At 40.8% G+C, this 25928-nt stretch overlaps 2 protein-coding genes across 3 annotated transcripts; one reads left to right on the top strand and one right to left on the bottom strand.

Annotated features, from left to right (window-relative positions):
• Positions 1–830: 830 nt before the first annotated feature.
• Positions 831–8163, bottom strand: LOC147306857 (enhancer of rudimentary homolog). The gene is made up of 4 exons (XM_086273736.1): positions 7871–8163; positions 5729–5816; positions 5042–5162; positions 831–1121 (listed from the first exon to the last, which is right to left on the bottom strand). The coding sequence occupies exons 1-4, from the start codon at positions 7871–7873 to the stop codon at positions 1019–1021; spliced, it is 315 nt and encodes a 104-aa protein (XP_086129862.1). The 5' UTR covers positions 7874–8163; the 3' UTR covers positions 831–1018.
• Positions 8128–21192, top strand: psen1 (presenilin 1). Of its 2 annotated transcripts, none has more exons than XM_086273735.1 (11): positions 8128–8271; positions 9649–9735; positions 11131–11489; positions 11912–12053; positions 13322–13389; positions 13484–13704; positions 14756–14854; positions 16889–16981; positions 17777–17953; positions 18780–18898; positions 19110–21192. In XM_086273735.1, the coding sequence occupies exons 2-11, from the start codon at positions 9700–9702 to the stop codon at positions 19263–19265; spliced, it is 1470 nt and encodes a 489-aa protein (XP_086129861.1). In that variant the 5' UTR covers positions 8128–8271; positions 9649–9699; the 3' UTR covers positions 19266–21192. The 2 variants fall into 2 exon arrangements, with proteins under 2 accessions (XP_086129861.1, XP_086129860.1); XM_086273734.1 differs by having other exon boundaries at positions 11128–11489.
• Positions 21193–25928: the final 4736 nt, after the last annotated feature.

Raw genomic sequence — 25928 nt, 5'->3', positions numbered from 1 at the left:
TGAGTACATCAGACGGACAGCTCAGGCTGAGAAGTAGGAGACAAAGTTAGACAGACAATACTGGACATAGGATGTTGAAGGTGGATGTCAGGCAGGAGAAAAAGAAGACCACAGAGAAGATTCACAGATGTAGTGGAGGAGGACATGGAGAGGGTTGGTGTGACTGAAGAGGATGCTGGATAATGTGAGATGGAGGCTCTATTAAGGCTGAAAAATAACTCCAAGCTATTCATTAATTCAGTCCCTGCATCTAGTTGGGCCAAGTCTCACCTCTAATAATAATAACAAAGAAAAAAAAATCATGTAAATCAGTCCGTACTTTTTGAAACCCCCTTTTTTAAACACAGAGCTTATTTGCTTTGTTAAGCTTATTTGCTTTTGTATTGTTGAGCCAAAACTGGAAGCCTCACAACGTGCAGGACTGAAAGGCAAATTATCATTCTCAGCAGCACGTTTCTACATTTGACAAATTGATAGCAGAAGGGAGAGGGGCAGAATAAATAGTGCAGAAAATGAGGAACAAGGCAGTAAAAGAACGCAATTACAAAAAAGAATAATGTAAACAGAAAAGCAGCGGCAAAAAGGGGAAAACTTCACGAGTACTTTAAAGTCAATCACTATTAGCACTTTTCTACAGCTGACATGCTGTTCAAGAGGGAGTGTAGATGAAAGACACATAAAACTAGTAAGAAAACAAAAAATTCCACTAAAGGAAATACAACAGAGATAAAAAATAAATAAATAAATGAATAAAAGATGAGCAAAATTCAATTCAAGAAAGAAGAGACAGAACACAGAAATACAGAACATAGGACAATAAGACGAGAGTCTTGAGTTTTGCTATTTAAAGGGAAACTTTATTAAGTCCAACAATAAAATACAAAATACATCCCCCCACATGAGATGAGAAAAAAAAAAGTCAAAAACTTCTGAAAACAAGTTACTTAAAACTTTTAAAACAAGTTCAAGACAGGAAAAATAATTCTGATCCCCCCCACTCTCCACCTCCTCAGAAGCTTCACTGCGCTGCCTGCTGAGCCTGACGCCGCAGCAGCACGTAGATCTTCTCTTTGATCCAGTCCTTGTTGTACGGCTGGTACGTCTGCGTGTCAGCACGATACCTGAGGCAGCACCAAAAATTAAATTCAGTTTCAACGTTTTTCTTCCCCCCCCCCTCTGGTTGGCCCAGGATCTTCAGTTTTTTTAATGAAAACATGCAACTCCTTATTTTTAAAAACACCCAACATGAGCAAATAAGTGACCTAAGTAGCGACTGTTCTTCTAGATTTGTCTTTTTGCGAGCTGCGATTAGCTCAGAGGAACTCAAACAGAGTAATCTTGCCTGAATAAATGAGCTTGAACTCCCCAAATTAAGAATAACAAATTGCCCTAAATCACCTGTGGGCAGGTTATTGCAGCTGGCTTGTTCTACATCTCTATAAAGCTTGATGTGGTTTTCACTCACTGCCACGAGCATTAAAAAAATATTAATAGAAACACTGATGCTGAGATGTGCCCGTTCCTGCCAAATGCAGCAGAAAAAAAAGCTGGAAACAAGCTCTTTTTAGAAGGCAAACTTACTGCTAAAGACTTTGTTTCAAATCAAACTGTGTTAGAAAACTGCTGGAAATATCCCTGCAGGGTTGCTCTATGAATTATATACATGTTTTGGCAGCTTTGTGATGGAGAAATCTAAATGAAGGAAATAAGAAAACCCAGCAGATGACAAAAAGATTGAGGAAAAAAAGGACTGTCATTGATTTGTCATCATCAAAAGATATGGGTTCTAAATAATTTGAGGACAGATTTTAGCTCGAGGAGGGGCTGATCTGTTTTTCTTTAAAAATACAAAACATCAAGTGTGCCATTATAACTGTAATATCTTTTTTTTTAAGTCTGTCAACATTGCTCATCTAAATTCTTACACCTGAAGGGTGTACAATGAAATGAGATTAATAGGTTGGACAGTTATTTTCTATGTCGCGGGTGGCTCTCTTTTTACCTGGTTAAATCGCCATGATAACTTATGCTGAACACATAACCTGGGGAGCAGCTTTGGTTTTAAAATAGTGTGAAAGTGACATGTTTTCACTGATTCTTTTACTTACAGCATGCTGTAAGCACAATATAGATCCTTTGCTGGAGAAATAAGTTTATATGTGCATTTTGTTAAGCTGAACCTAAAAACAGTAAATAAAGTGCAAACTGGACACCACATTGTCATGGAAATGCACTTTTATTAATTTTGCGATGCATAAATTACATAAATGTTGTTATATTTGGTCCTAATCTGCGGTTAAGCCTCATTTAGCCTGGTGGAACTGCAGCTACTAAAATACAGAACACACAGCAAGAATACCTGTTCAATCAAAAAAAATTATTTCACTTTGATCTGCCGAGAAACTAAAGTGATTTCTACATCTCCTCTATCAGGCTGTGGGACAGTAGCATTTAATATGTTAATGTATCTGGTTAAAAGTTTTAGAGCTCTAATTTGCTGCTATCACTTTAGAATAAACAGCATCCCTGAGAGCGCACTCAGAGATAAAATAATTAACTTGAATTAAAACACATTTCACTGCTCTGTGTGATGAATCCAGAGATTAACGAGTTTCTGCAGCATTCATCTCATTTCTTAATCACTTGTCTTATTGACCCAAAAAGTTGATTCTGTTCATTTGGCTGTACTGTTTTCGGTGGGTGAAATGTCACTCATCCAAGCGACTTCTTCAGTCTCAGTCTCTTATAAACAGTAAATTTGCATAATGACTTAAACTAGCACCACTGATGAATGATGGGCTGTGAGGTTTGAAAGCCACAGAGATGTGGTGTCTAGAGAAAATGCATCTAAACTCTTCCGATACTCCTGACACACAAGGGATCACTAAAGATTTTCACTTAGGTAGCACTTGTCCTTCATCCTTCCTGGACTACCTGGAGCATAACACATCCACAAACATCCCCAAAACATGCCGCGCTAAAAATTGGTCCACCACAAGGATCCGGTCCCCCGACACAAACCTGCCATGATTAAGACATCAAGGCAACGAAACAACCTTTGGCTAAGTGGATAGCATGACACAGAAGAGCTAACTCGTCAGGCCAGGGGACTCTGCAGTCTATTTACACCTACAGGCCAGTGGCCACTATTTCAATGATAAGGATGTACGCATCCTGGACAGGGAGAAACGCTGGTTTGAGCGCACAGTCCATGTACTGACCTATCCATCCATCTTCTTCCGCTTATCCAAGGCCAGGTTGCAGGGGGAGCAGCCTAAGCAGAGAAACCCAGACCTCCCTCTCCCCAACATCAAGGTGTTTCCAGGCCAGCTGAGAGATATAACCTCTCCAGTATGTCCTGGGTCTGCCCCAGGACTTCCTCCCAGTGGGACATGCCCAGAACACCTCATTCAGGAGGCATCCTTTTAAGATGCCCGAACCACCTCAACTGGCTCCTAACGATGTGGTGGAGTAGCGCCTCTACTCTGTTCCATTCCCGGATGGCCGAACTCCTCACCCTCTCTAAGGGAAGGGTTAGGCTACCCTTTGGAGAAAGCTAATTTTCACTGCTTTTATCCACAATCTCTTTCTTTTGGTCACTACTCAAGGCTCCTGACAACAGGTGATGGCAGGGACGTAGACTGACCAGTAAATTGAGAACTTTGCTTTTATTCTCAACCTCCTTTTCACTTCGACTGACCAGTACAGTGCCCATATCACTGTAGCCACAGCAACAATCGGTCTGTCGATCTCCCGTTCTCTCACTTGTGAAAAGAACCCAAGATACTGCCCCAAGTGGAGGAGTTAAAGTAACTGGTCACTGACCAGGAGTGGGCACTCCACCCTTTTTCCGGCCGAGGACCATGGCTTCAGACTTGGAGTGCTGATTCTCATTCCTGTGCGTCACACTTGGGTGCAAACCACTCCAGTGTGAGCTGGAGGCCACCACAAGATGCCAAGGCAGCCCTGGCAGAGTCCAAAACTCACTGGGGTCTGACTTATTGCCAGTTATGTGGGCCAAGTCCTTCAGGAACTCAGGGCGAACCCTATCCACCACAAGGGCCCTGCCACCAAGGAATTGATAATATGCCTCAGTGACCTCACATATATTGCACAGAAGTCCAATAAGAGAACACCACTCGGATTCAGATCTGGTAGGTCGTTCTTCCCAGTCACTCCCCTCCAGTTCTCACCGTCGTTACCCACGTCAGCATTCAAGTCTCCCAGTAAAAAGAAAGAGTCTCCAGGTGGAGCACCCTCAAACACTCCAACCCAGGGACTCCAAAGAAGGCTTGGTACTCTGAACTGTCGTTCAGCGCATAGGAGCAGACAATAGTCAAGACCTGTTCCCCAACCAGAAGGTGCAGGGAACAAACCCTCTCACCCACTGGGAAAAACCCCACTGTACAAGCAGCAAGCCGAGTGGATGCTAAGATACCCACCCCAGGCCGCCGCCTCTCACCAAGGGCAACTCCCGACTGAGAAAGAGTCCGGGCCCTTTCCACGAGATTGGTTCTGGAGCCTAAGCTGTGCGTGCGCAGGTGAGCCTGAACTTATCCAGCCAGTACCTCTCAACCTCACACACTAGCTGAGGCTCCTTCCCCACCAGAGAGGACACGTTCCATGGTTCCACGGTTTATAAGGTTGGGGAAACCTGCATTCAGCTCAGATTGAAAAAGTCATTTGAGTGATGAAACGATTCCTCCACTGAAAACGCTACATCCAGATGAACAGAATCAACTTTTTGGGATTTCTTTACCTGGATGATTGAGCATGCATCTAGACTTATTTCTCTTTTTTTTTATAGAACCCCACCCCCCTTTTTAAATCTGTCCTGCCCAGCAGATTTAGCAAGCAGAATCGTGAACTGAATGCACTGATGTGGCAAACACTTTTAACACTCTATTGACTCCTCTAGTTTTTTTTAAAAAACTGATCATTCTGTACCATCAGTTAATTATGCTTTGCACATACATAGGTTTAGAAGACATACACAGGGCTGGATATGACAAACAATTTAATAATTTAACATGAAACTTACACCAAACAGCTGAGGTCAGCCAGGTCATCAATAAAGTCAAACAGCTGGCTGATATCGTATGTTATCGACGGACTGTTGGGGTTCATTCTCTTTAAATGCTCCTCATACATCTTGCATACACCTGCCAGGGGAAAATATGCTATGTTACACTCACAATGAGTAAATATTTCCATATTCACTTGACAATGTTTTGATTTCTGATGCAAATAAGGAATACCTTACAAAATAAATACCTGAAAAGTCTATGATTAGAAATACTGCAGTAAAAATAATAAGATAACAGATTAATTCCTTCCTAAAGTCAAAGAAAGATAACTGTGCTACTAGAAACAGGAGATTATTACCATATGAAATGCTTATTTGACAATTACTTGTCAAATGACCAGAGTTTACTGGACAGTTTTAGTTGAACTGCCTGACCACTACAACCAAAAGTTTTCTCATGTAAGTAAACACAAGTTGCATACATGTCGGGTGAAAATAACCAGTTTCCCTTAATATTTTAACACTACAGACTCAAGATAGATAGGAAATATCATGGAAACTTCACTAAGTTTGACTAAAATTCCAGGTGGATGCACGTAAGCTGTGTACATGTAAACAATGAAAGCCTGGAAGTGTGGAGTGGAATTACATATCACTGAAAGAAAAGGCAATACACAAAAGAACAAAGAACCACCAGCTTACCCTCCATACACTCATTGACTGACTCATAATCAGCGTAGGTCCTTCCCTCCGGCCTCTTGGTGGGCTGTACCAGAAGTATGGTGTGAGACTGAAAAACAAAATACTTATTGTTAGTCTGATAATACAAGTCACCTTCTCTATTCAACATCTTCAAATGTCTTTTTTGTTAGTTTGTGGGGGTGTACTTCTGTGTGAATATAGAATCTGAGGCAAAAACAGTTTATAGTTCTAAGAAGCACGAAAGTCAATATTTGCTCTGACCATCTTAGGCTTCTTGTCATGTCTTTGGGAATAGCTCTGCAGGGCTCTTTGAAGGAGATTCAACGCCATTGTTTGGATGTTGGCTACTTTTTTTTTTCCCCAATCCATGTCAACATGATACAACAATGCTTCAGTAATAATGAGGCCTGGGCTCTGGGGAGGCCAATCCATGACTGATAGTGTTCTACAGTGTGTTCTTCTACCCAGGTATGCTTTTACTGTATTGCTTGTGTTTTTTTGGTGGTGGTCAGAGGGCCCGGTGGCGCCAGTGTCCGGCAGCCTCGCCTCTGTCAGTGCGCCCCAGGGTGGCTGTGGTTACAATGTAGCTGTCATCACCAGTGTGTGAATGGGTGGATGACTGGATATGTAAAGCGCTTTGGGGTCCTTAGGGACTAGTAAAGCGCTATATAAATACAAGCCATTTACCATTTTGGGTCATTGTCATGCTGAAAAATTAAGGTGTTGCCAATCAGATGCACTGCTGATGGTTTTACGTAGTAGATCAACATCTGTGCTAATTGTGTTCATAATTCTATCAAATTGGACAAATTTCTCAATTGTACTGGCTGAAATGCAGCCCCAAACTGCAAAACACTCACTGTGGTCACTTTCTCCTGAGTCCTCCTCATATTAATGATAATTTGTACAAAAAACGTCAAATTTTCTTCATAAGACCTGTTCCCACTGATTTTCAGTCCAGGTTTTGTATAATATGGAATACCTCAGCCTTTTCTTCCTGTTTACCCATCTTAAGAATAGCTTCTTATTACCCACCCTTCCACTGAGACCACTTCTGATGAACCCAGTGAACAGTAGATGGAACAACTAAAGGGTCAAATGCATCTCTCAGATCCTGTGTCGGGTCTTTGTTGGATTTATTTATTTATTTGCTATTTCTTAAGGATATAACTTTCACATATCTGGTCTGAAAGTTATATCCTACCACTTATTTTGTCAGGTTTCCTCAATTTTCTTCCATGCACTCTGCACGGCATGCTACGATATGCCAAGTTTTCAGCTACTAACTCTTTGTAGTCATCTTGATGGTGCAAAATTACTATTTTAACCCTGTGTGAGACTGGAGGACTGCTGCTCAAGAACCCCTTAAAAATAGTACAGAAATTTCTGGCTGACTGGAAGCAAAACATAATTAAATGAGGAGTGGCTTAAGACTTTTGCACAGTTCTGTCACTTACGTTACTAATTTTCAAACATTTTTACTTTTATTTAATGTAATTGTCTTTCAATATAAGGCACATTGAGTATTAAATAAATAACTACATTACATTCAACAAATCCATTCCATCTGTTATAATCAAGTTATTACACATGGTATATTAAAATGCAATATTTTGGTTTTGTTTGTAAAAACTACGCAATTTTAGAATCTTATCTGGCTCATTAACCTAGAATGACTAATTCTCATGAAAATTTAGGACTGATGGAGGAATATTAAGAACAGTGGACATTTTTGGGGGCCAACCACAACAACAATTTAAAAAATTGACAAAAATGTTTCAAAATCCAAACGGCCCATTTTGAAATGAATTATAAACAAATAGACCTACACCTAAGCCTACAGCAAACTATTCGTCTAAGTGCTAAGTAAAACTATCTTTAGGCGATAAGCAAGTGGCAAAAAACTGTTAATAAAAGTAATTAAAATAATATTTTCGCCTCAGGCTGCTAGTCTCTCAGTCGTGAATGTGCTTCATGTCTTCAGAGGTTTGTTGGAGCCAAACGCCCACTCATGCTAACTATGCGTTACAAATCGTTTTTACAACAAACCCGGCTCTGCTGAAATGACCCGCTAAAACCGACGCACTGCTTTTGCTCTTCGTACAAATCATTCCTGCAAACAGTGCATCAAAACGTACTAACCATGTTTTCTGACGCTTTTGAGTAGCTCTCTGCAGATTTTCTTAGCTCCTTGCGTCGTCTCCTCTGTTACCCGGAAGAACAACCAGCTGAGAACAAAATGCGCTATTTTAATTCAAGCTATTTGTTTCGGTTTCTTATTACTGCTTCGGTATGGCGATAAAAGCTAACATTTCATCCTTAGAATTTATTTAATTCGACGAGGTTGGCAAAACAATAAAGACTACAAACAAATCTCGAACTGTTTTTTGATCCTGAACATTCGCTGACTCTACAGGAAGTAGTTTGCAGCAGCGGCCGGATGTATTGCGAGAACACAGGAACAACAAAGAGGAGAAAGCACCCGGGTTTAAACCCGACTCGAGAACCCCCAAATTAAGAAAATTATCTTGCGTTCATAGCAGGTAAGTGTCTTTCTTTTAAGGGACCTTTTCAGGAACCATTTGAAATTTGGGTTACGTAACTTACCCAGCGCTAACCACCCGCAGCGGTCGCAGCCTGCTCTATCGTTATTACATTATTGGCTATCGTTAACTAGCCATTTTAGCGAATCTCCAATTAAAAATGACCTCTGTGAGTAGTTATTACAGCTAGATAATCAACGTTACAGCTTACTGGTTTCTCTCTGATAGGCATGTAAAGTCAGCAAGAAGAAGGGATCAAATAATACAGATTTTGGATTTCCCGGCGTGTAATCAGCAGCGTGAACGTTACATTCCCATAGATGTTTTATTTTTATTTTTATGGCCTTCAAAGATATCTTCAAGTCTTCAAGTACAGGTTCAAATACAATTCTCACGAGTCTCTGTATACACAAGAAGAGTTACTAATCAGCGTAATCATTCTTCTTGTATACAATGGCTGTGAAGTGAACACTGCCCTTGTCTGATCTCCTCCCCCCAAAATGTGTGTGTACATACACACGCATTTTGTATATATTGATTGATTGAAGTTCGACCAAGGCTAATTTGTGGCTCAAATGTTACCTTGACATATCGTGTTGTTATCTCTTAAAACTGAAGTCTTATCAAAATCTATTTCCTCCTTATTTTACAATAAGAAAGGCCTCTCTGTGGAAAGATAGACACATCGACATAATTCAGCACAATCAAGGTTGTTATTTAAGCCTGATATTTAAGTTTATCCTAGTATTTAAAATGTTTTAATTAAAATGGAATGACTGATAAGTCTTCGAAACGATTTCACAGGTAATATTTTTGAGAAATAACTGGAACTGTTTAAAATATGAGAAGAATGTATTTTTAAAAAAAAGTGTGAAATTGTCTTTTAAAATGATTTCCAACTCTGCGAAACACTGAATTCCACCACTAAGTAAATTCCTACCACTTAATTAGTGCTACTTTAGTATTTTATATGGGTCTTAGGTTTTTTAACATGCATTTTTAGGTTGGCTTTTAACATTTTTACAGTGGCCGGTAGACAGGAAAGTAGTTAAGATGAGCAGCAAAGGGCTGTGGATCTGAATCAAACCTGGGCCGCTGCGGCATATGGTTGCATGTTCATGCTGTGAGCTAACCGACACCCATATTGGTCTTGTGTTTTGTAACAACATGCACACGCAATGGAACTCTGATATTCACTGATATTTAACATGTTTTCTGATTAATTTACTTTTGTCACTGTCCCTTTCATTTCACATAACAAATTTGCCTAATCTAGTTTATAATCTGCACAAAACATGACTCTCTCTGTCTTTACACGCTTGATTTATTCCTGTGTTGGTGGTTATATGTTCTATTGACCCACTTCTCTTTCATCAGGGTTGAAAAGTTCCAGTTTGCATGTAAGGACAAGAGTCCACCGAGCCAACAATGGCGAACAATGCAGAGGATATCGAAAACAATATGGTCAGTATGAAATAAAGTTTCACAGTGCCTCTAATGCTGTATCCGTCTATTTTAATGTAGTGATTAATGATTGCCACACAAGAGTCTCAGTAAGAGGGAAGTAAAGTTTCGTAGTCATTTTGTAACGTCATGTGCTGTTGAGTAGTTTTAATTGAATCATTTAATTTGGTCTCTGTTACAGTAAATTGTCCAGGACAGGGTGATTATATTCTGATAAGGAGCAGTGTGTTTCAGCTGACAGCACAACCATTAACCTTTAAATCATACATAGAAGCTTTAGGAACAAGTTGGCTTTGTGCTCTGAAGTTTGCTGTTACTGTAAACAAAGGCATTTCCTCCTTCGTGGAGTGAATAACTCAAAGTCCCTTTTTACTGTCATAGTGCACTTAACAGTGCTTAGCCTTGTGCTTTACAACAGTTGAACTCATACACTGCATCTATATTTCAGCTAAGGGAACACTTTGTTTCTGTTTTCCAGCCAGATTTGTCAGAGTGACAAGTCTGGCTAGGAAGGGCGTGCTGTTACAGTATCACTACATACCTGGTTAATTTATTCAGAAAAGCAGTCTGTATCTCTTTTGTCCTTGAGACCAATATTGGCCTAATTCCCAGGACTGAGACACAAAGCAGCATACCACACAGCGAGGTCATTTTTGCACAGCAGCCTGTTTAAAAGCTCTGGCAGCTTTCACTACTCGGATCTCTGGAGACGCCTCCTGTCTTCATTTCTGTGTACCTGGTACAATTGCTTCATGTCTAGGCTGCCGCATGTCTCGACTCGTCTGGCAGCCTGACAGTTTTAGTTCACACAGTCTCCTTGAGTTGCGTCCTTATTTTGTCCTGACGGGACAGATCCTCAGGGTGAGTGGGAACAAGCACGCTGCTGTTATCCTTGGAGCAAGAGAGGCGGTGAGCCAGTCAAGTGCACATATGGATCATCTGATAACATTTAGTTTTAATCTTTCACATTTTGGTGTGCATTTGTTTTCAATTTACGCAAATAAAGTGGCTAAATGAAAACATTTAATTTGCCAATATAAAGAAGAAACTACTTTTGGCTGCTTCTGTAATCATAAGGTGGTCACCACAGCGTTCCTGGCACAACCCTAAAGGGATTTGTGTCTCCTCCTGTGATTGATCTGGGGATCTTTCATTTGTTAGGCAAATGTGTACACCACTAGACATTTGTGTGGCAAAATCTTAGTTCAGAGATTTCATTATGTATGTGTAAGATACATTTTTTAACTCTATCATAGTAGGTAGGGGCTGATAAAACTGTCTGAGGGAATTTTATTTAGTAACGGGAGGCATAACTGTGTGTGTGTGTGTGTGTGTGGTTGTTTGTTTGTTTGTTTTTCACACATTTCAAATATGGCTCTTTTCCTGCATCAGCAGAACCAACAGGAGGCTAACAGATCCCCAGATTCCACCCAGAAACCACAAGAAACTGGTGTGCCCAGAGCGCGGTCCAGAGGTGGTTCAGCAGCTGGTGCTGGAGCTGGAACTGGAGGAGGAGGTGATAGTGGCGGTGGAGGAGGTGGCAATGGCACCAGCCCGGAGCAGAATGGGCAGCCCCCCGCTGCTCCCGCTCCAAGAGTGGTGGAAAGAGAGGAGGAGGATGAGGAGGAGCTGACTTTGAAATACGGGGCCAAGCATGTCATCATGCTTTTTGTCCCAGTGACGCTTTGCATGGTGGTCGTCGTGGCAACCATAAAATCTGTCAGCTTCTACACCCAGAATGACGGGCAGAGATTGTAAGTGCTGTGACCCATTTCACACTGATTGTAATAGGGAAATGAGATGATCCAAGGCTCACATTAGAGCCTCTGTTTGAATGACATGCAGTGCAGGTCAGGAGAACTGCCACTAGGTATAGATAATGTAATGTGCTTGTGTCCATGCTTTGGGCATGTAGACAGTAATACGTGTAGCTTTGTTAATGCTAAAGATCTTTATAGAGAGCCTGAATTTGGCTCAAACCACAGAAAGATAATCTTACATATCTTTAGTTTTTCTGAAGACTTTAATGCCCCTGAATCATCTGCTCCAAAACTGTAACTGTACTGTGTGTGTGTGTGTGTGTGTGTTTGTGTGTGTGTGTGTGTGTGTGTGTGTGTGTGTTTGTGTGTGTGTGTGTGTGTGTGTGTGTGTGTGTTTGTTTAATCTGTCACTTCAGGATCTACACACCATTCCCTGAAGACACAGACACAGTAGGACAGAGAGCCCTCAACTCCATTCTGAATGCCACCATCATGATCACTGTAATCATCGTTATGACTTTGGTGCTGGTGATGTTATACAAGTACCGCTGCTACAAGGTACAGATTAACACCTCTAACATCTTGCTGCACCACGTATATAGTCTTATTAGCTGCACCCTAGAGTGTAAAAACACTTAATGTTTCAAGGCTTTTTTACAGGATGTGTTTAAACTTGTTAAAGTTGGAAAGACATAGCTTCACTAGGAACATAGTGTTCGTGATAATTTGTTATTTAGCTGTACGGCTTAGATAAAAAAAACAACAAAAAAAACCAATAAAAAAATAAATACAGAAATCTCCTGTGGAAAAGCGCCAAACACAAAACATGTTTTAAGTTGTCTGTCAGTTGGTGTAGATCCCCAGTCAAGTTGTAGAAATATGATTTCAGGAACTGTGACTGTGTTAGAAACAAAATAAAGTTAGTAAAGTGTGGCTCTAAATCACTGCTTCCTTTATCAAAGCTCCTTCATTATTATTGAAAGGTTTAGTTTTTAATCAATACTTGACTTTTGCATTCATAATTTTTGTTGAATTAGCAGAGAGTAGTTATAAGAAACAGACACCATTGTTTTCCCTTTCCATTGCTAGAATGCACAGCATGATGGATACATTTACACATTGAGTTGGAGACTAAAATAAAAAATACAGGGATTAAGTGTGATGAAATATATAGCAATTTAATCATGGAGTGATCACAAATACAAATACAGCTCTCATTGATGCTGTTTTCTGCTTGTCCATTGTGTTTCCTGTGGTCTACCTTGTATTAAACATGGCTTTGCAACATATATAAAAGTAAACCGTCTGAGCTAAAAGCACAGGCTTCAGACTGCTGCAAACACAGATCAATTTTTGCTATTCTTGGGCTGTATGTGATGGCAATAATACAACATCTCTCATACGGTCATCTCATGAACACTGCTCTGTGACCACAGAAGCCCCACCCACAAACCTTCTGCTGGCAAAGCAAATGCAGCTATACTACAAGATAAGTGGTAAGAACATGGACTGGAGTACATCAGAGAACCAACTCCCATTACATGAGATTTTTAGGGTGGAAGAAATGGTAGCAGAAATTGAGTTGAATGAGTGTTGGAGAAAATGTGAGCCACATATTAGTGACCATAATCACATATTTTGGTCATACCCTGAAGTAAAAATGTTTCAGGAGGAGAGATTAAAGAGACTCAAATTTTCATTAAAGACCTAAAGGCGACTCCTTTTGGGTCAAATATTGTAGTTTAAATCAAATTCTAGATACAGAGTCTTACAAGCACAGATTCGGTGAAATATTCTGTAAATAATGCGGATTTTTGTTCTCACAGGTGATCCAAGGCTGGCTCTTCCTTTCCTCTCTCCTCCTGCTCTTCTTCTTCTCCTACATCTACCTCAAGTAAGCCGCACAACTTAACTTTTAATGCAGTTGTTACAAACATTTCAAAGTGTCAAGCAGTTTAATTCATTATGCTTTCACTCTGTCCAAACAGAGAGGTTTTTAAGACCTACAATCTGGCCATGGACTACGTAACCCTAGCGATAATAATCTGGAATTTCGGAGTGGTGGGGATGATGTGTATTCATTGGAAGGGACCTCTGCGGCTCCAGCAGGCCTACCTCATCATGATCAGTGCCCTGATGGCCCTGGTTTTCATCAAGTACCTGCCAGAGTGGACTGCCTGGCTCATATTAGCTGTCATATCTGTCTACGGTAAGTCTCGCACGCTGCTTTTTGACCTCTGTGTTCTTTAAAGTCTTCATCAAACCTTTGAAGATGTTTTTGTGTGCTAATGTCCAGTCATCTGGTTTCTTTTAGCGGTTGCGCTGGATAAAAGCATGGAGGGGGGGAAAAAAGCTAAACTTTAAAATGTCAGTTTTAAGATATATAAACTTTTGATTTTTAAACAAAAACTTTTTAAGCAATTGAGCCTTTTCTATATTTTTGATAAATGAATAAACTCTGAAATAAAACCTAATCTTGACCAATCCGTTACACCTTTAACTAAACACCACTGTGCAAATGTATTCTTACTTATAGGAAAATGTTTTCTCTCTGCAGTGGTATGTATGCAAGTGTTGAAATAACTCGTTGCTAGAGGGAAGAATGTTTCTCAAGAGCTAAAACGTTTACAAAAGTACTTGAAAATGGGGTGAAAAGTCTGTGAGGAATGGAAATGTGGGGGCAGAAGGGCTAAAAGCCAAACCTGATATCCAGAGAGCACACACAGATGCTCAAACTGTCAAATCAGTGGTGGCAACAAGAAACACATACGGTAGATAGATTAGGTGTCAGTCACAGAGGAATTTTTGAGTTAGTGTTCCAGGCTTAAATCACTTTGCGTTTATGCCATAGGAAGTGTGTTTGCCCGAAAGCTTGCTTAATATTTTTGTCTTGATTTGTGCATTTCCTCAAAGACAGCGCACTGGGACAAAGTCCAGGGTATATCAAGCGTCATCAAATTAGATTTCCTGTTAGTGTGGCAGTTTTCTTTTCCAAGAATACTATTTAACTGGGAGCCAAAGTTTAGCCACAGATCACAGTGTTGTGTAATACTTGGATGTATCATAAATTTTGCCATGTTTCAATAAACTAGGAAATAAACCCTTTAGAGATTTGGGACTGCCAGAAACTGTGCATGTTAACTTAAGCTCCTGCCCCTTGTTCATAGAAGATATCACATCAGGTCATTTGGCTTCTTAAAGAACCCTCTGTTCAGTAGCTAACATCCTTTTTCTGGCCTCTGTCGTCTTTTCTCTTGCAGATCTGTTGGCAGTGCTCTGTCCCAAAGGGCCTCTGAGGATCCTGGTGGAGACTGCTCAAGAGAGAAATGAGCCCATCTTTCCAGCTCTCATCTATTCTTGTAAGATGGACAATGTCCGCAGGCCTACACCACTACATTTAGTAACATTTTATTGCATTAAAACAAAGATGGGCAAATGAAATCCTCAGTACCTTTACTTAAAATGTTATTTTTCTTCTCATACTTAAACTCTTTCCTCTTCTGTAAGTGATTTAATTTCATTTTTAGCATTTTAAATGATTTCATATGTAGATTAAGAAATACCAATTCTACTCTAAATGTAATGTTTCCAGTGTTTCCGTTGTGTTACAGTTAAATCCATAACTTGCTGAACAAACACAGTTTTTGTAGCTTTGGACCTGTACACCACCACCACCACCACAGTGGATTTAATTTCAAACAATCGTAATGTTTTTAAAGTGCAGATTTTTGCTGATATTTAAGGGGTTTTAAAAGCATATTACATCAAGAACTTAGGAATTACAGGTATTTTTATACACAGTCCCCTTTCTTCAGTGGCTCAAAATTAATTGGACTTTTAAATGACAGGAGAGAATTCATCTCTTGTTATTTCATGACAAATTAAGCAGACATAATGCCTAAAATTGATTTAAAGAGGTAAATTTGTAATTTATAGCTTAAATAGCACGGTAATATAATTAATTTCATCACTAAGAAAACAACTTTGCAACGTCTGCCTGAAGAACATTCATCAGGAGCTCGGCACATTTGTTAAGGTCTACAATCAGGGGACGCCTTCATAACCGGAAATACAGAGGGTTTACAACAATGTACAAAACACTGTTTACGCTCAAGAACAAAACGACCAGATTAGACTCTCCCAGAGTCCCAGTTCTGGAAAAAAATCTTTGGATAAACAAAACGAAGACTAACTTGTAACAAAATGATTGAAAGAGAAAAGTATGGAGAAGGACACAAATTGATCATCAGCCAAAGAAAACCGCATCATCCGTCAGACATGGTGGAGGTGGTTTTATGCCATGGCCATGTCTGGCTGACAATCGGGTCACTAGTGTTTAATGATGATGCGACTGCTGATAGAAGTAGTAGGATAAATGTGAAGTGTACAGGGCTGTAGTATCTGCTCTGATTCAGCGAGATCTAAGAACCAGCAGAGCTTACTTTTCATTTACTGCAGATTAAACGGAGAGCAGAAAGACCCACACACATGCAGCATTGAAGGTAGCTATAGCAAAGGCCAGCATTTAATAATGTCCGTTGATTCTAAATATCACGGCGCCATTAACTGCAAATGATTTTCCTCCAGTTAGTAAAAACAATCATTATATTTTACATTATGTCAGTTTAATTTGAGCCTCAGAAAATGTAGGACTCTATAAAATTGGCTGCAACTTACATGGTTAATACAACTTGCGTTAAAGTCCTTGAAATAAATCTGAAAGTCTGCACTTCAGTCACATCTCGATTGTTTTTTGGTTTAAAATTCTCTGTGGTGGTTTTACGGAGGCAAAACTACCAGCGGTCTCCAACCTTTTTTGCGCCACGGAGCAGTTTATGCCCGACAATATTTTCACGGACCGGCCTTTAAGGTGTCGCGGATAAATACAACAAAATAAAACTAGTACCGGTACCGAAACAAAGAAGATTTATTCATAACACACGTGAAAAGACCCAGGAAAACCGAGTTAACGATAAAAACGATAACAAAATGACGCTGAAAACCGATAAAAGTCAGTATCACACATCCTGCTTTAAACAGTGAGACCTTAACCATTCACCTCCATTCAAACACTCAAATGTTTTTAAATATCATCAGAAACTTCAGCTACCTTCAGCAGTTATTTCTAATGAAACTTCTTCTGCTTTCAATAGTTCAAATAATCTTAAATTTAAGCTTTGTTTTAGAATGTCTGCCTTCCCTTAAACAGATGGTGTTTCCTTTAATGGACACTTCAACTTCATATAGTGCTTGTTTTTTTGTTTTGTTTTGTTTTGTTTTTTTCAGCTCATTTTAAGATGTGTTTGTAGCACTCTAGCTTCAGCTGTTGCTAACTTATATTTACCTTTTAAAGGCTCTTAACACAAACCGATCTCCCAAACCTTCTTCTCCAGCTACGATGGTGTGGCTCGTCAACATGGCAGACACAGACAGGCCAAATAGGAACTCGACAGAAGCAGCTTCGCCTCAACAAGAGCCTCAAGAAGGTAACTAACAACTCAAAGAGATGGACTGCGCTTGACTTTGGTGCTCGACGGTAGGGCTGTTCGATATAACGATATATATCGGATGACGATATAAAAACGTCTATCATTTCATTTTACGCTATCGTTTGTTTCGTGGTGTCGCAAAATAAACGTTTACGGCAATATTTTTTCACCGTTTTGATGGTCACTGTAGTGGCTATATTCATTTCTTAAAGTTCTCTCTTTCTCTTATATTTAATATAACCACACTACGGACGGACAAGCGCCTGTTTTTATGGGTTGTCGTTAGCAACAACGGCGGTCAAACCATCGGGTGTCCGCTTGTTTATTTTCCACATAAACCTTTCACAATAAAGCTCAAGATCCTGTTGAGACTTTTCAAAATAAACGGAATCACGTGAAAGAGTATGCAGAGTATTTACGGATGAGAAGCAAAAAAGAGCCGTCAGGTGCTAAAAAATAAACCTTTGACTCAAACGTTAGAACAGGCTTTTCCCCGCAGCACGCTGTGTAATAAATACAAAGAAAACGGCGGCCGTTACAACTTATGTCTAAAAATGTATAGTTTCATGCATCTGTTAAAACACTCGACTTCAGGTACACGACGCCCAGCTGGAAACACTTCACACAAGTTGAGCTGCCCGAGATTCACAGAATTTACAGACAATGTTAAAATTTTGTGATTTATATTGTTATTGGACGATAGATGTTTTATATCGGGATATGAGATTTTGGTCATATTGCACAGCCCTACTCGACGGTTACTTTTCAAACCCGACTGGTATCTTTTTTCAGCACCAGTGGCATCTCCGGTCCCATCGAGTCCGTCACAGGATGATGGAGGTTTCAACCAGTCCTGGGTCAGCCAACAGGAGCATCGACTGGGGCCGCTCCAGTCCACCGAGGAGACCAGACGGGAAATCCAGCAGATGCCCTCAGCGCGTCCTCCTGTTGAAGAGGACGATGAGGAGAGTAAGTGGTGAAACAATATTGAACATTATGGCTGACTAATGTGTGGTTACTGCTGGATCTTATGTAGTACTAAGTACACAGGGCAGATGGAAGCATAAACAGAATGTTAAGTAATGGAACAAGTATATTTACTAACGTTGGCGTCCATGCAGGATTGCAGATTTAAGCCCAGTATTCCCTGCAACTATGTGGCTTTGCAGCGGTGAATTATTCCACTCTATTCTACAAGTATTACTTAAAATGGGCAAAGATCCTACCTGCGTTTTCTGAAAACAGCTGCCTGCTGAAACATAAAATATTTTGTCGTGCTCCATAGAGTTGAGCATCATACTTTAAATCATCCAGATTAGCTATTAAGTAAAAACAAAACCCGTCAGGGTCATTTTTAGATTTTAAAAGTGTAAAAAATTTAAAAGCCGGGTTTGGTAATTCAAACCTGTGAATTCTCACATTGTCTGCTTTCTTCTTCTCAGCGTGTAATCATCAGCTTTCACTTCCCTCTTCTACTCAGACATTAAACATTTTAGGAATGTTTTTAAGTACTCCCTTTTCTGTGAAATTGGGGGCATGTGTGAATGGAACTATTTTGGGACTGAGAAAATTAGGAAGCGATTATTCAAGGAAATTGCTAGTGTTCATCTCTGTGCTATATTGAGGCCAGTGCTCGTTTTAACTTAAAGCTTCAGTAAATATGGGGTGAGCGATCTTGTTTGTACAGTAATTACACACAAGGAAAGGTTTCTATAAGGGTTATAGGGTGTGTGGCTGAAGCAAAACTTGTTTGAATTGACTCCACCCTGAATGTGGCGTCCCTCTGCCTCCTCAGGGGGTGTCAAGCTGGGACTCGGAGACTTCATCTTCTACAGCATGCTGGTGGGAAAAGCCTCAGCCACGGCCAGCGGCGACTGGAACACCACCCTCGCCTGCTTCGTAGCCATCCTCATTGTGAGTGATCAGCTGTTTATTTTGGTATCAAACTCGACTCACCGCAGTTTCAACCCTCTCTCGGTGCACAGTACCCACCCCCCTTTATGTAAACCTCTTGATTACATAATAAGCAATTTTTTGCCTCCTTCAGCGCTGATTTTGTTTGGTATACAATTACTCAGTGTGCTATTTCCAAAGTGTTTTATTTTGTCTGTCTCTGCCCCCGCAGGGCTTGTGTCTGACTCTGCTCCTCCTCGCCATCTTCAAGAAAGCACTCCCCGCTCTGCCCATCTCCATTTTTTTCGGCCTCGTCTTCTATTTCGCCACAGATAACTTGGTACGGCCCTTCATGGACAAGCTGGCGCTACACCAGTTCTACATTTAGCAGGACGCTGCCCTGATAACCCTCACCCACATAGCTCTCCGGCCAACAACATGAGAGCAGCTCCTTCACAGCCGGGGAACAAAGAGCGATGCTGGGGCCCCTCCCGCCCCCACATCCCCTCCTAAGAGCTCATGATGCTGGGACACAAGTTGTTTTTTCTCTGCCTTTTTTTCTGGCACCGAAGGAGCGTATTCTCCACAACAGCTGTTCTTAAACCTTTGTATTTCTGTGTTAAACCAAGAAGCGACGCTTCTCGCTCGGCTTGGGATCTCATCTTCAGTTCGTTCGCTGATCAACAGCTTCAGGCGCAGTCCAAACCCAGTGGGAAGCTTTTACTTTTATTTATCCAGGGAAGCTTTACAAGAGCTCATCCGCTCCTTTCTCAGCAGTGCCCATTTTTTTTCTTTTTTTTGCATACACACAGACACCCCCCCCACACACACACACACACACACACTCAAAACCAGGAGAAGCCCAGTCCAACCGCAGTCTTCTACAGCTGTGGCTTTACAGCAGGTGCCTTCCTCAGGGACACCTTAGCGGTAGCTGTTGAGCAAAGGGAGACGTTTTCATGAAATCTTCCTTTAAAGACTTTGAACAACCTTCCTGTCACATCTGTTTGCATTACTGCAGAGCTACCACTGGCCCCGAACTAAACCGAAGATTACCAAGCCTTCATCAGACGAATGGACACTCAGTGATGATAGTGATAATAGATAGAAATGTGTAGTTTGATTGTGTATAAGATATCAGTCACCAGAGTGTGCTTTTCTCACTGCTAAGAATGGTTAAAAAAAAATCACTTTAGACACGCAGAAGTCTGAAGCAGGTGTGATTTACATTGATGTACGCTGAAATGGATGCTTTGATCATGTGAGGCTCTTCCTTATGTGAATAGTAGAGACTTTTCTCTCTTGGACTGAATAATAAGTGTTATTGTGGCACCCATTACATAATTTCACCAAGTTTTCTGCCCCCAGTTTTAAATGGAATCAGATTTGAATTCGCAGCTCGTAGAGGGAGGAAAGAGCACTACAGTGACACTCTCACACCTGAGACTTGTCTGCCACTGAGGAGCTCTGCTGGAGCAGCCGGTGGTTCAGTGCCTTGCTCAAGGGCATTTAAGTAGTTGTTGTTGTAGGCCAGAAACATCCTTTTCCTTCTTTTTCCCTTGTCTTTATTTTTATTTTATTTTTTCCAACCTGTCGATTGGGATTGTAACCTGTGATCACATGGTCACAAACTCTGAACCTTTAGGCTATAACTGCCCTCATGATGCTCGCCTGGTGCTTTTTGGAACTATGCTACATCGATACTGAAATGATTTTACTTACAAGCAGATACAGTTATGTTTTGTTTTGGGGTTTTGTTGTTTTTTTTCAACATATGCAGAAAAGAAACAGTACTTTTAGAGACATGACTGTATTCACTGGATTCCTGCCAGTTTATTAAAACCTGCGAGCGTGTGAAAACAGTGACGTGCAGTTGTTGAGCGTCAAAACCTGATAAGTGAACGAGTGCATCTATTTCAATTTGACACCTCAATTTGCAAACAACTTAATCTCCACTTATGAAGCAGACTGCTTTAGTCGGATTAAAACCAAAAACTTTCATTCAAAAATTTAAAAAAGCGATATGATATGTGTAAGAACAAAAAGCCTGCACATTACTTTGGAGGGTGACCAGCACTTCTGTTATTCCACTAGAGGCTCATGCTTGCAAAGAGAAGAATTCAAGAGGCGACATTTTAAACAGACCGTTTCCCCCCCCCCCCCCCCCCCTTTTGGTTTTTGGGAATGACCTGGGTAACTGGCTTTTTTTTTTGTCCTTCACATGCTTATGTGTGTTATGCAAGGTTCCTCCAATTCAAATTTTGTTCTTTTTTTTTTTTTTTAATAAAAAAATGAACAATAAAATTGAAAAAGCCTTTTTTGTTTTATTGTTGCTGCAGTTTCTTATCAGACATCTGCTTCTATATCCATTCTCAACCTGTACAAACGGTGGGACCACAGTTACAGTCCTGGAAGTCTTTGCTCTTTCTGCTACTTACAGTTCATAGCTAATGCATCGGGCCACCACCAAATGTATGGTTTACACCACAGCTGCCCTAAATTAACAGAATTGTTAATTAATGTCTCTGTATCTTGATTCTGTTCATCTGGAGCGTTTTCAGTGGGAGAAACATTTTGTCACTCATCCAAGTGACTTCTTCAGGCACTTGGATCAAATATTTAGTTAAGCAGATGAATCGAGATAGAAACAAAACAGGATATTTAGTCATTTCAGCACAAAAGCTATAAACTAGATTGTTCTCTTTTTCATTTCCACACCCCACAAAGGTCAGGATCAACATCAACCTTCAAATAGTTGAAAAACACTTTAGCCTTTTTTGATTTTCAGTGAGCAATCCCTCATGAGATTGTCGCAGAACTACGCGGGTCGGTGGGAACATTGTGGAAATTCCTCGGCGTGCTGGTAAACTGGCATCCCGCACTCAGCATCCCCTGATGCCAGCTGGCTGGCAGACGCAGTTGGCATGTAGCCTGGAGCACTGGCCGCTTTTGCTGTCACCATGGGGATTGTTTGGCCTCGCTGGCTGGGACAGTGGCACAGTATGGCAGTTTACCCAGAATATTTAGCCTCATACTGTGACTTACCTAACAAGCCCTCAGTGAGGCCTCCTCCTGGCATGCAAATCCTGCAGCTCGACCGGTGAACACCTACGAGTTAATTCCATTATGCTTTCCTTGCACTGATTCCAGAAACCTGCTCTGTTCAGATTAAGTTATACCCTGCACTTGAAGCTCTTTTGGGCTTCTCACCAAGGGGGAAAAAGATTCAAACTTATTTTAACTTTCTCCCTTCAATGAAAGACACGCAAGTCTCATGTGCTGCACTGACATAGATATAGACACTGCAAATATTAAAAGTGAAAATGCACAAAAATTAGACTTTATGGATGTGCAAGTATTTGCTGGAAAAGTGCAGTAAATCCCCTCATAGACGTTTACACTATGAAGGGCATCCATAGTACCTGTCAGTTGTGAGATGTAACTCTGCAGATGAACAGTCATTAACGAGAGTGAGACTGTCATGACTGGACAGCTGGGTCAGAGCATCACCAAGATGGCAGATATTACCAGGTTTTTCCAGCATCCAGTGATTAGTGTGTACCAAACGTGGTCAAAGAAAGGACAACCGGTGAACTGGTGACAGGGTCATAGGCAGCGAAGACTCATCAGTGTGTCTGGTGATGTCTGCAGATGATGTCTGCACAATAGAAAAAGAAGTAACAGAAACAGAGTGCATCTCATAGACCAGTCAGAGTGGAGCACAGAGCAATGGAACGTGGATGAAACCCACTGTGGTGCGTTCAAGTTTACCTGGGAAAGAGAAGGAGGCAGGATCTATGAGAAGAAAGCTACCAGGTGGAGGTAGTATGATGCTGGGTAATGTTCTGCTTGGACACACTGTGTCCTGGTACTCATAATGATGTTACTTTAATCTCTACCGTCTATCTAAGAGCTCAATACAACTGAGCATCTGAAACAGGGGTCAGGGGGACCTACACTACAGGCAGGTACTTTTAATTAATATAGATTCATACATAGGACACATTCATATTGGTTAATACTAATGGTAAGCCAGCAAGTAAGACTTAACACTTCACATGAAAGCTATAACTTTCCACATCCCTCTGTGGCTGTGGCTGTTTAAGCTCCTTTACTGGGCATGTGAGACCACAGAGTGAACTGAGGTAATCTGCCAATCACTGTCATCCTCTAATGGGAGTCGATTTAGCCAGGAGACTTTGTGGCTGTGTATCACACCTGTGCACGTAAGAGGTTTCCCAGGATAGTGCTAATAAGGAGATTATCGTGCAGGGAGGGACGTCTTCTGCATGTGAGACATGCAAGGAATTGAGGATTAGGCTTCGTTAATCGCTCTGCGCAGACAACAAGCGCAGACACTCAGCGGCACGGGAGAGAGGACACGAAGCTTTGACAAAAAGAGCAGAAAAGCCCGTAAAGGTGAATAAATAACCACCAGAGATGTCCAAGGACAAGCTGGAGAGCCTGGTGAAGCGTATGGAGGAGACACTGTCGGAGATGGAGCAGCTGAAAACGCACTGCGGAAGGCAGAGCGAGGAGCTGAGCCAGCTGGTGGTGGAGCTCCGGCGAGAGAACCAGGAGCTGGTGGAGAAGTACAACCAGCTCGCTGTGGAGATGAAGGAAGCCAAGGAGATTATAGAACAGCTACAGGACACAAAATATGCCTTCAATGCAAAAGAAAGGCAAGCTCAGAAGCTCAGCAGGCAGCTCTGAGGGCCAACATGCAGAGTGGGAACCCGATGTGACCCAGTCCTGTAGGAAAACCAGACTGGAAGGCGAATGGAAAAAGAACAAAGTATTGCTCGTTGAAGATGATGTCTAGAATCTGGGTGGGCATGCAAAATAAACTGGGCACAGCTGTTTCCTTTAACATATAGAGTGAACATATGTGTACAGTTAATGCCTGCGGCAGAGTGGCTGTAAAGCTTAGTAATTTGAATGTAACTTAAATCCTGTGGCTTAGAGTCCTTTTAAAGCTGCAACAAGACTTAATGACCAGGAATAAAAACTGAAAGTCTTTAAGAGATGTGGATGTGGAATGTGTGGACTTGAAAATGGGTGAAGATTATGCACAGAGTAGAATTATGCTCATTAGATTTCTATAATTAAAACAACATTCCTGGAAGCTAAGATACACTTCCCTGTAAAGTTATTACAGGATAAAAGCCACCGGATATTATTTTTAAGTGGGTGGTCAGCTATTTTTGGTTGTGTCAAGGACTAAAAATAACTTGCTATCCCTCCCGCCCACAGAAAGAGTGCAAATACAAGAAAAACAGAGAAAATGTGCTTTGATTTGTTGTTCAGCATGTTTAAATTCTAAACATCTTATGCATATAAGACTGACAGTTGCTTGTGTTAAGGCTTTTTGCATCATGTTAATTTACAATTTTAATGGTTTTACACTGCATAAAAAAACTGATGTAGTCAAACATGTGCATTAAACATGCATTCTTTCTGAAAGCCAGCAGGTGGCGACTTCACTGATTTTGAAAGGAAGTCCGATTGTATAAAAGGTTCTGAGAAATGAGCCTGATTTTCACTTGATTTATTTCCTCTGTAAAGTTTTAATTGCTAGTTTAAAGTCTCAAGGAGCACAACCTCACGATCATTTTCAAGTTATAGTCATATTTAAAGCAAAACTAACGATATATCAGGGTACGTGTTAGGGTGCGGTGACTTTGTAATTGCTCTCATCATGTATTGTTTTTGGGGTTTCAGTCAAATCCACCCTTTGCCTACTTTTAACAAACCCAGATAGGGATGATCACCACAAGGCTTAAAATCAATCCACAGAAACAGTCTGAGGGTGTGGCTGCCTTAAGCCTTCTCAGGCAGAGCGAAGGAGCAGACTCAGTGCTGACAGCTATACAAAAAAATCTTTCTCTCTCAAATCTTATTTGTGGCATTTTGTTGTTTTCTTGTACTTTTGTCCATAAGAGTAAAATTCCATACAGCTGTTTTGAAAAACATTTGACCAATCACATCTCTGCTGACATCTTGTGAGACAGCAATGACACACGTGTGCCTAGATTTTTAAAAAAATATTCCACAACTCTGACTTCAAATCATCTTCACCTGTTAATGTTCAGTTAATATATTCTACAGAACACATCACGGACCTTAATTTGCCCTGAAATCTGAGCTCACTGCCGTGAACCACAGCACAGATCTTCAAACATGCACTGAGATTCATGTACTGTAGGTTTAAAACTCATGTCACAGGTGGCCTTTTGCCTCCCACAGCAGGCACATCGCTGCCTTCAAGGACAAAACATATTCAAGATGATAAAGGACATTATTGTAAGATAACAACAGGAGACTTCAGTGACTGAGGTTTGCATTTTGCTTGTTTCACCTGACTGCATCCTGACTTTGGATCCTCTCTTCGATATTCCTCACAAGCTTTCTCAGTAGTTGAAATCCAACACTAATCAACACTCTGATTGTGAGTATGTACAAAGTGAGTGGTACTGCAAAAAGTTCCTTTAACTCTAGAGAGTTTTGCAGTGTTGAAACTGTAGAAGATATCAAAATTGTTTGGATTGTAAAAACACTTTAGGAGGAGTACAATATAGATAAAAAAAGGCCAGTTCAAAGACGTTCGTCATCAAATGAATGTTGGAACAAGCTTGTGTAGCATGCTTTCTTCCAATGACAACAACTCTGAGCTACTTTGTTAAGAAGAGTAATAATAATGACAATGTACCAAATGACAGTCAAGGTGATTTAAAGAGTTTTTAATTTAATTAAAGTGCACCTATTACCCTTATTTTAGCTCAATATGTTTTTTGTCATCACTCATCCGAGTCACTTCGTCTCAGCTGCTATCCTCAGCTGGCTGAGGATAGCAGGTTTCCTCAGCCTTCTGAACAGTACATTTGCACAATAACTGGAACCAGCCCACTGAATGAGCAATGGGCTCTGAAATCACTTCCTTGATCATTATTATGAAAAATTGTCGTGACTATTCAAGCTCATTTTTCATCCACGGTTTCTGAGAGTAGCGCTAGCTGTGTTGTGAGATATATAAGTCTGAAAATGTATATAT

This window comes from Aulonocara sp. 'chitande type north' Nkhata Bay, linkage group LG19, assembly GCF_057382095.1.
Source record: "Aulonocara sp. 'chitande type north' Nkhata Bay isolate Kocher_YH1m ecotype deep benthic linkage group LG19, A_spYH_male_GT1.1, whole genome shotgun sequence".
In the NCBI taxonomy this organism is placed as follows: Eukaryota; Metazoa; Chordata; class Actinopteri; order Cichliformes; family Cichlidae; genus Aulonocara; species Aulonocara sp. 'chitande type north' Nkhata Bay.
Note: the sequence above shows the minus strand (reverse complement) of the source record. Positions and strands in the feature narration are given on the sequence as shown.

Coding starts and splice junctions, on each gene's coding strand:
- LOC147306857 (XM_086273736.1), bottom strand. Junction 5,163..5,728: donor AGTCAATGAGTGTATGGAGG/GTAAGCTGGTGG, acceptor TTCCCCTGGCAG/GTGTATGCAAGATGTATGAG. Junction 1,122..5,041: donor GCTGACCTCAGCTGTTTGGT/GTAAGTTTCATG, acceptor GTGCTGCCTCAG/GTATCGTGCTGACACGCAGA.
- psen1 (XM_086273734.1), top strand. CDS start 9,700: ATGGCGAACAATGCAGAGGATATCGAAAACAATATG. Junction 13,390..13,483: donor TTCTCCTACATCTACCTCAA/GTAAGCCGCACA, acceptor CTGTCCAAACAG/AGAGGTTTTTAAGACCTACA. Junction 14,855..16,888: donor TCCAGCTCTCATCTATTCTT/GTAAGATGGACA, acceptor CTTCTTCTCCAG/CTACGATGGTGTGGCTCGTC.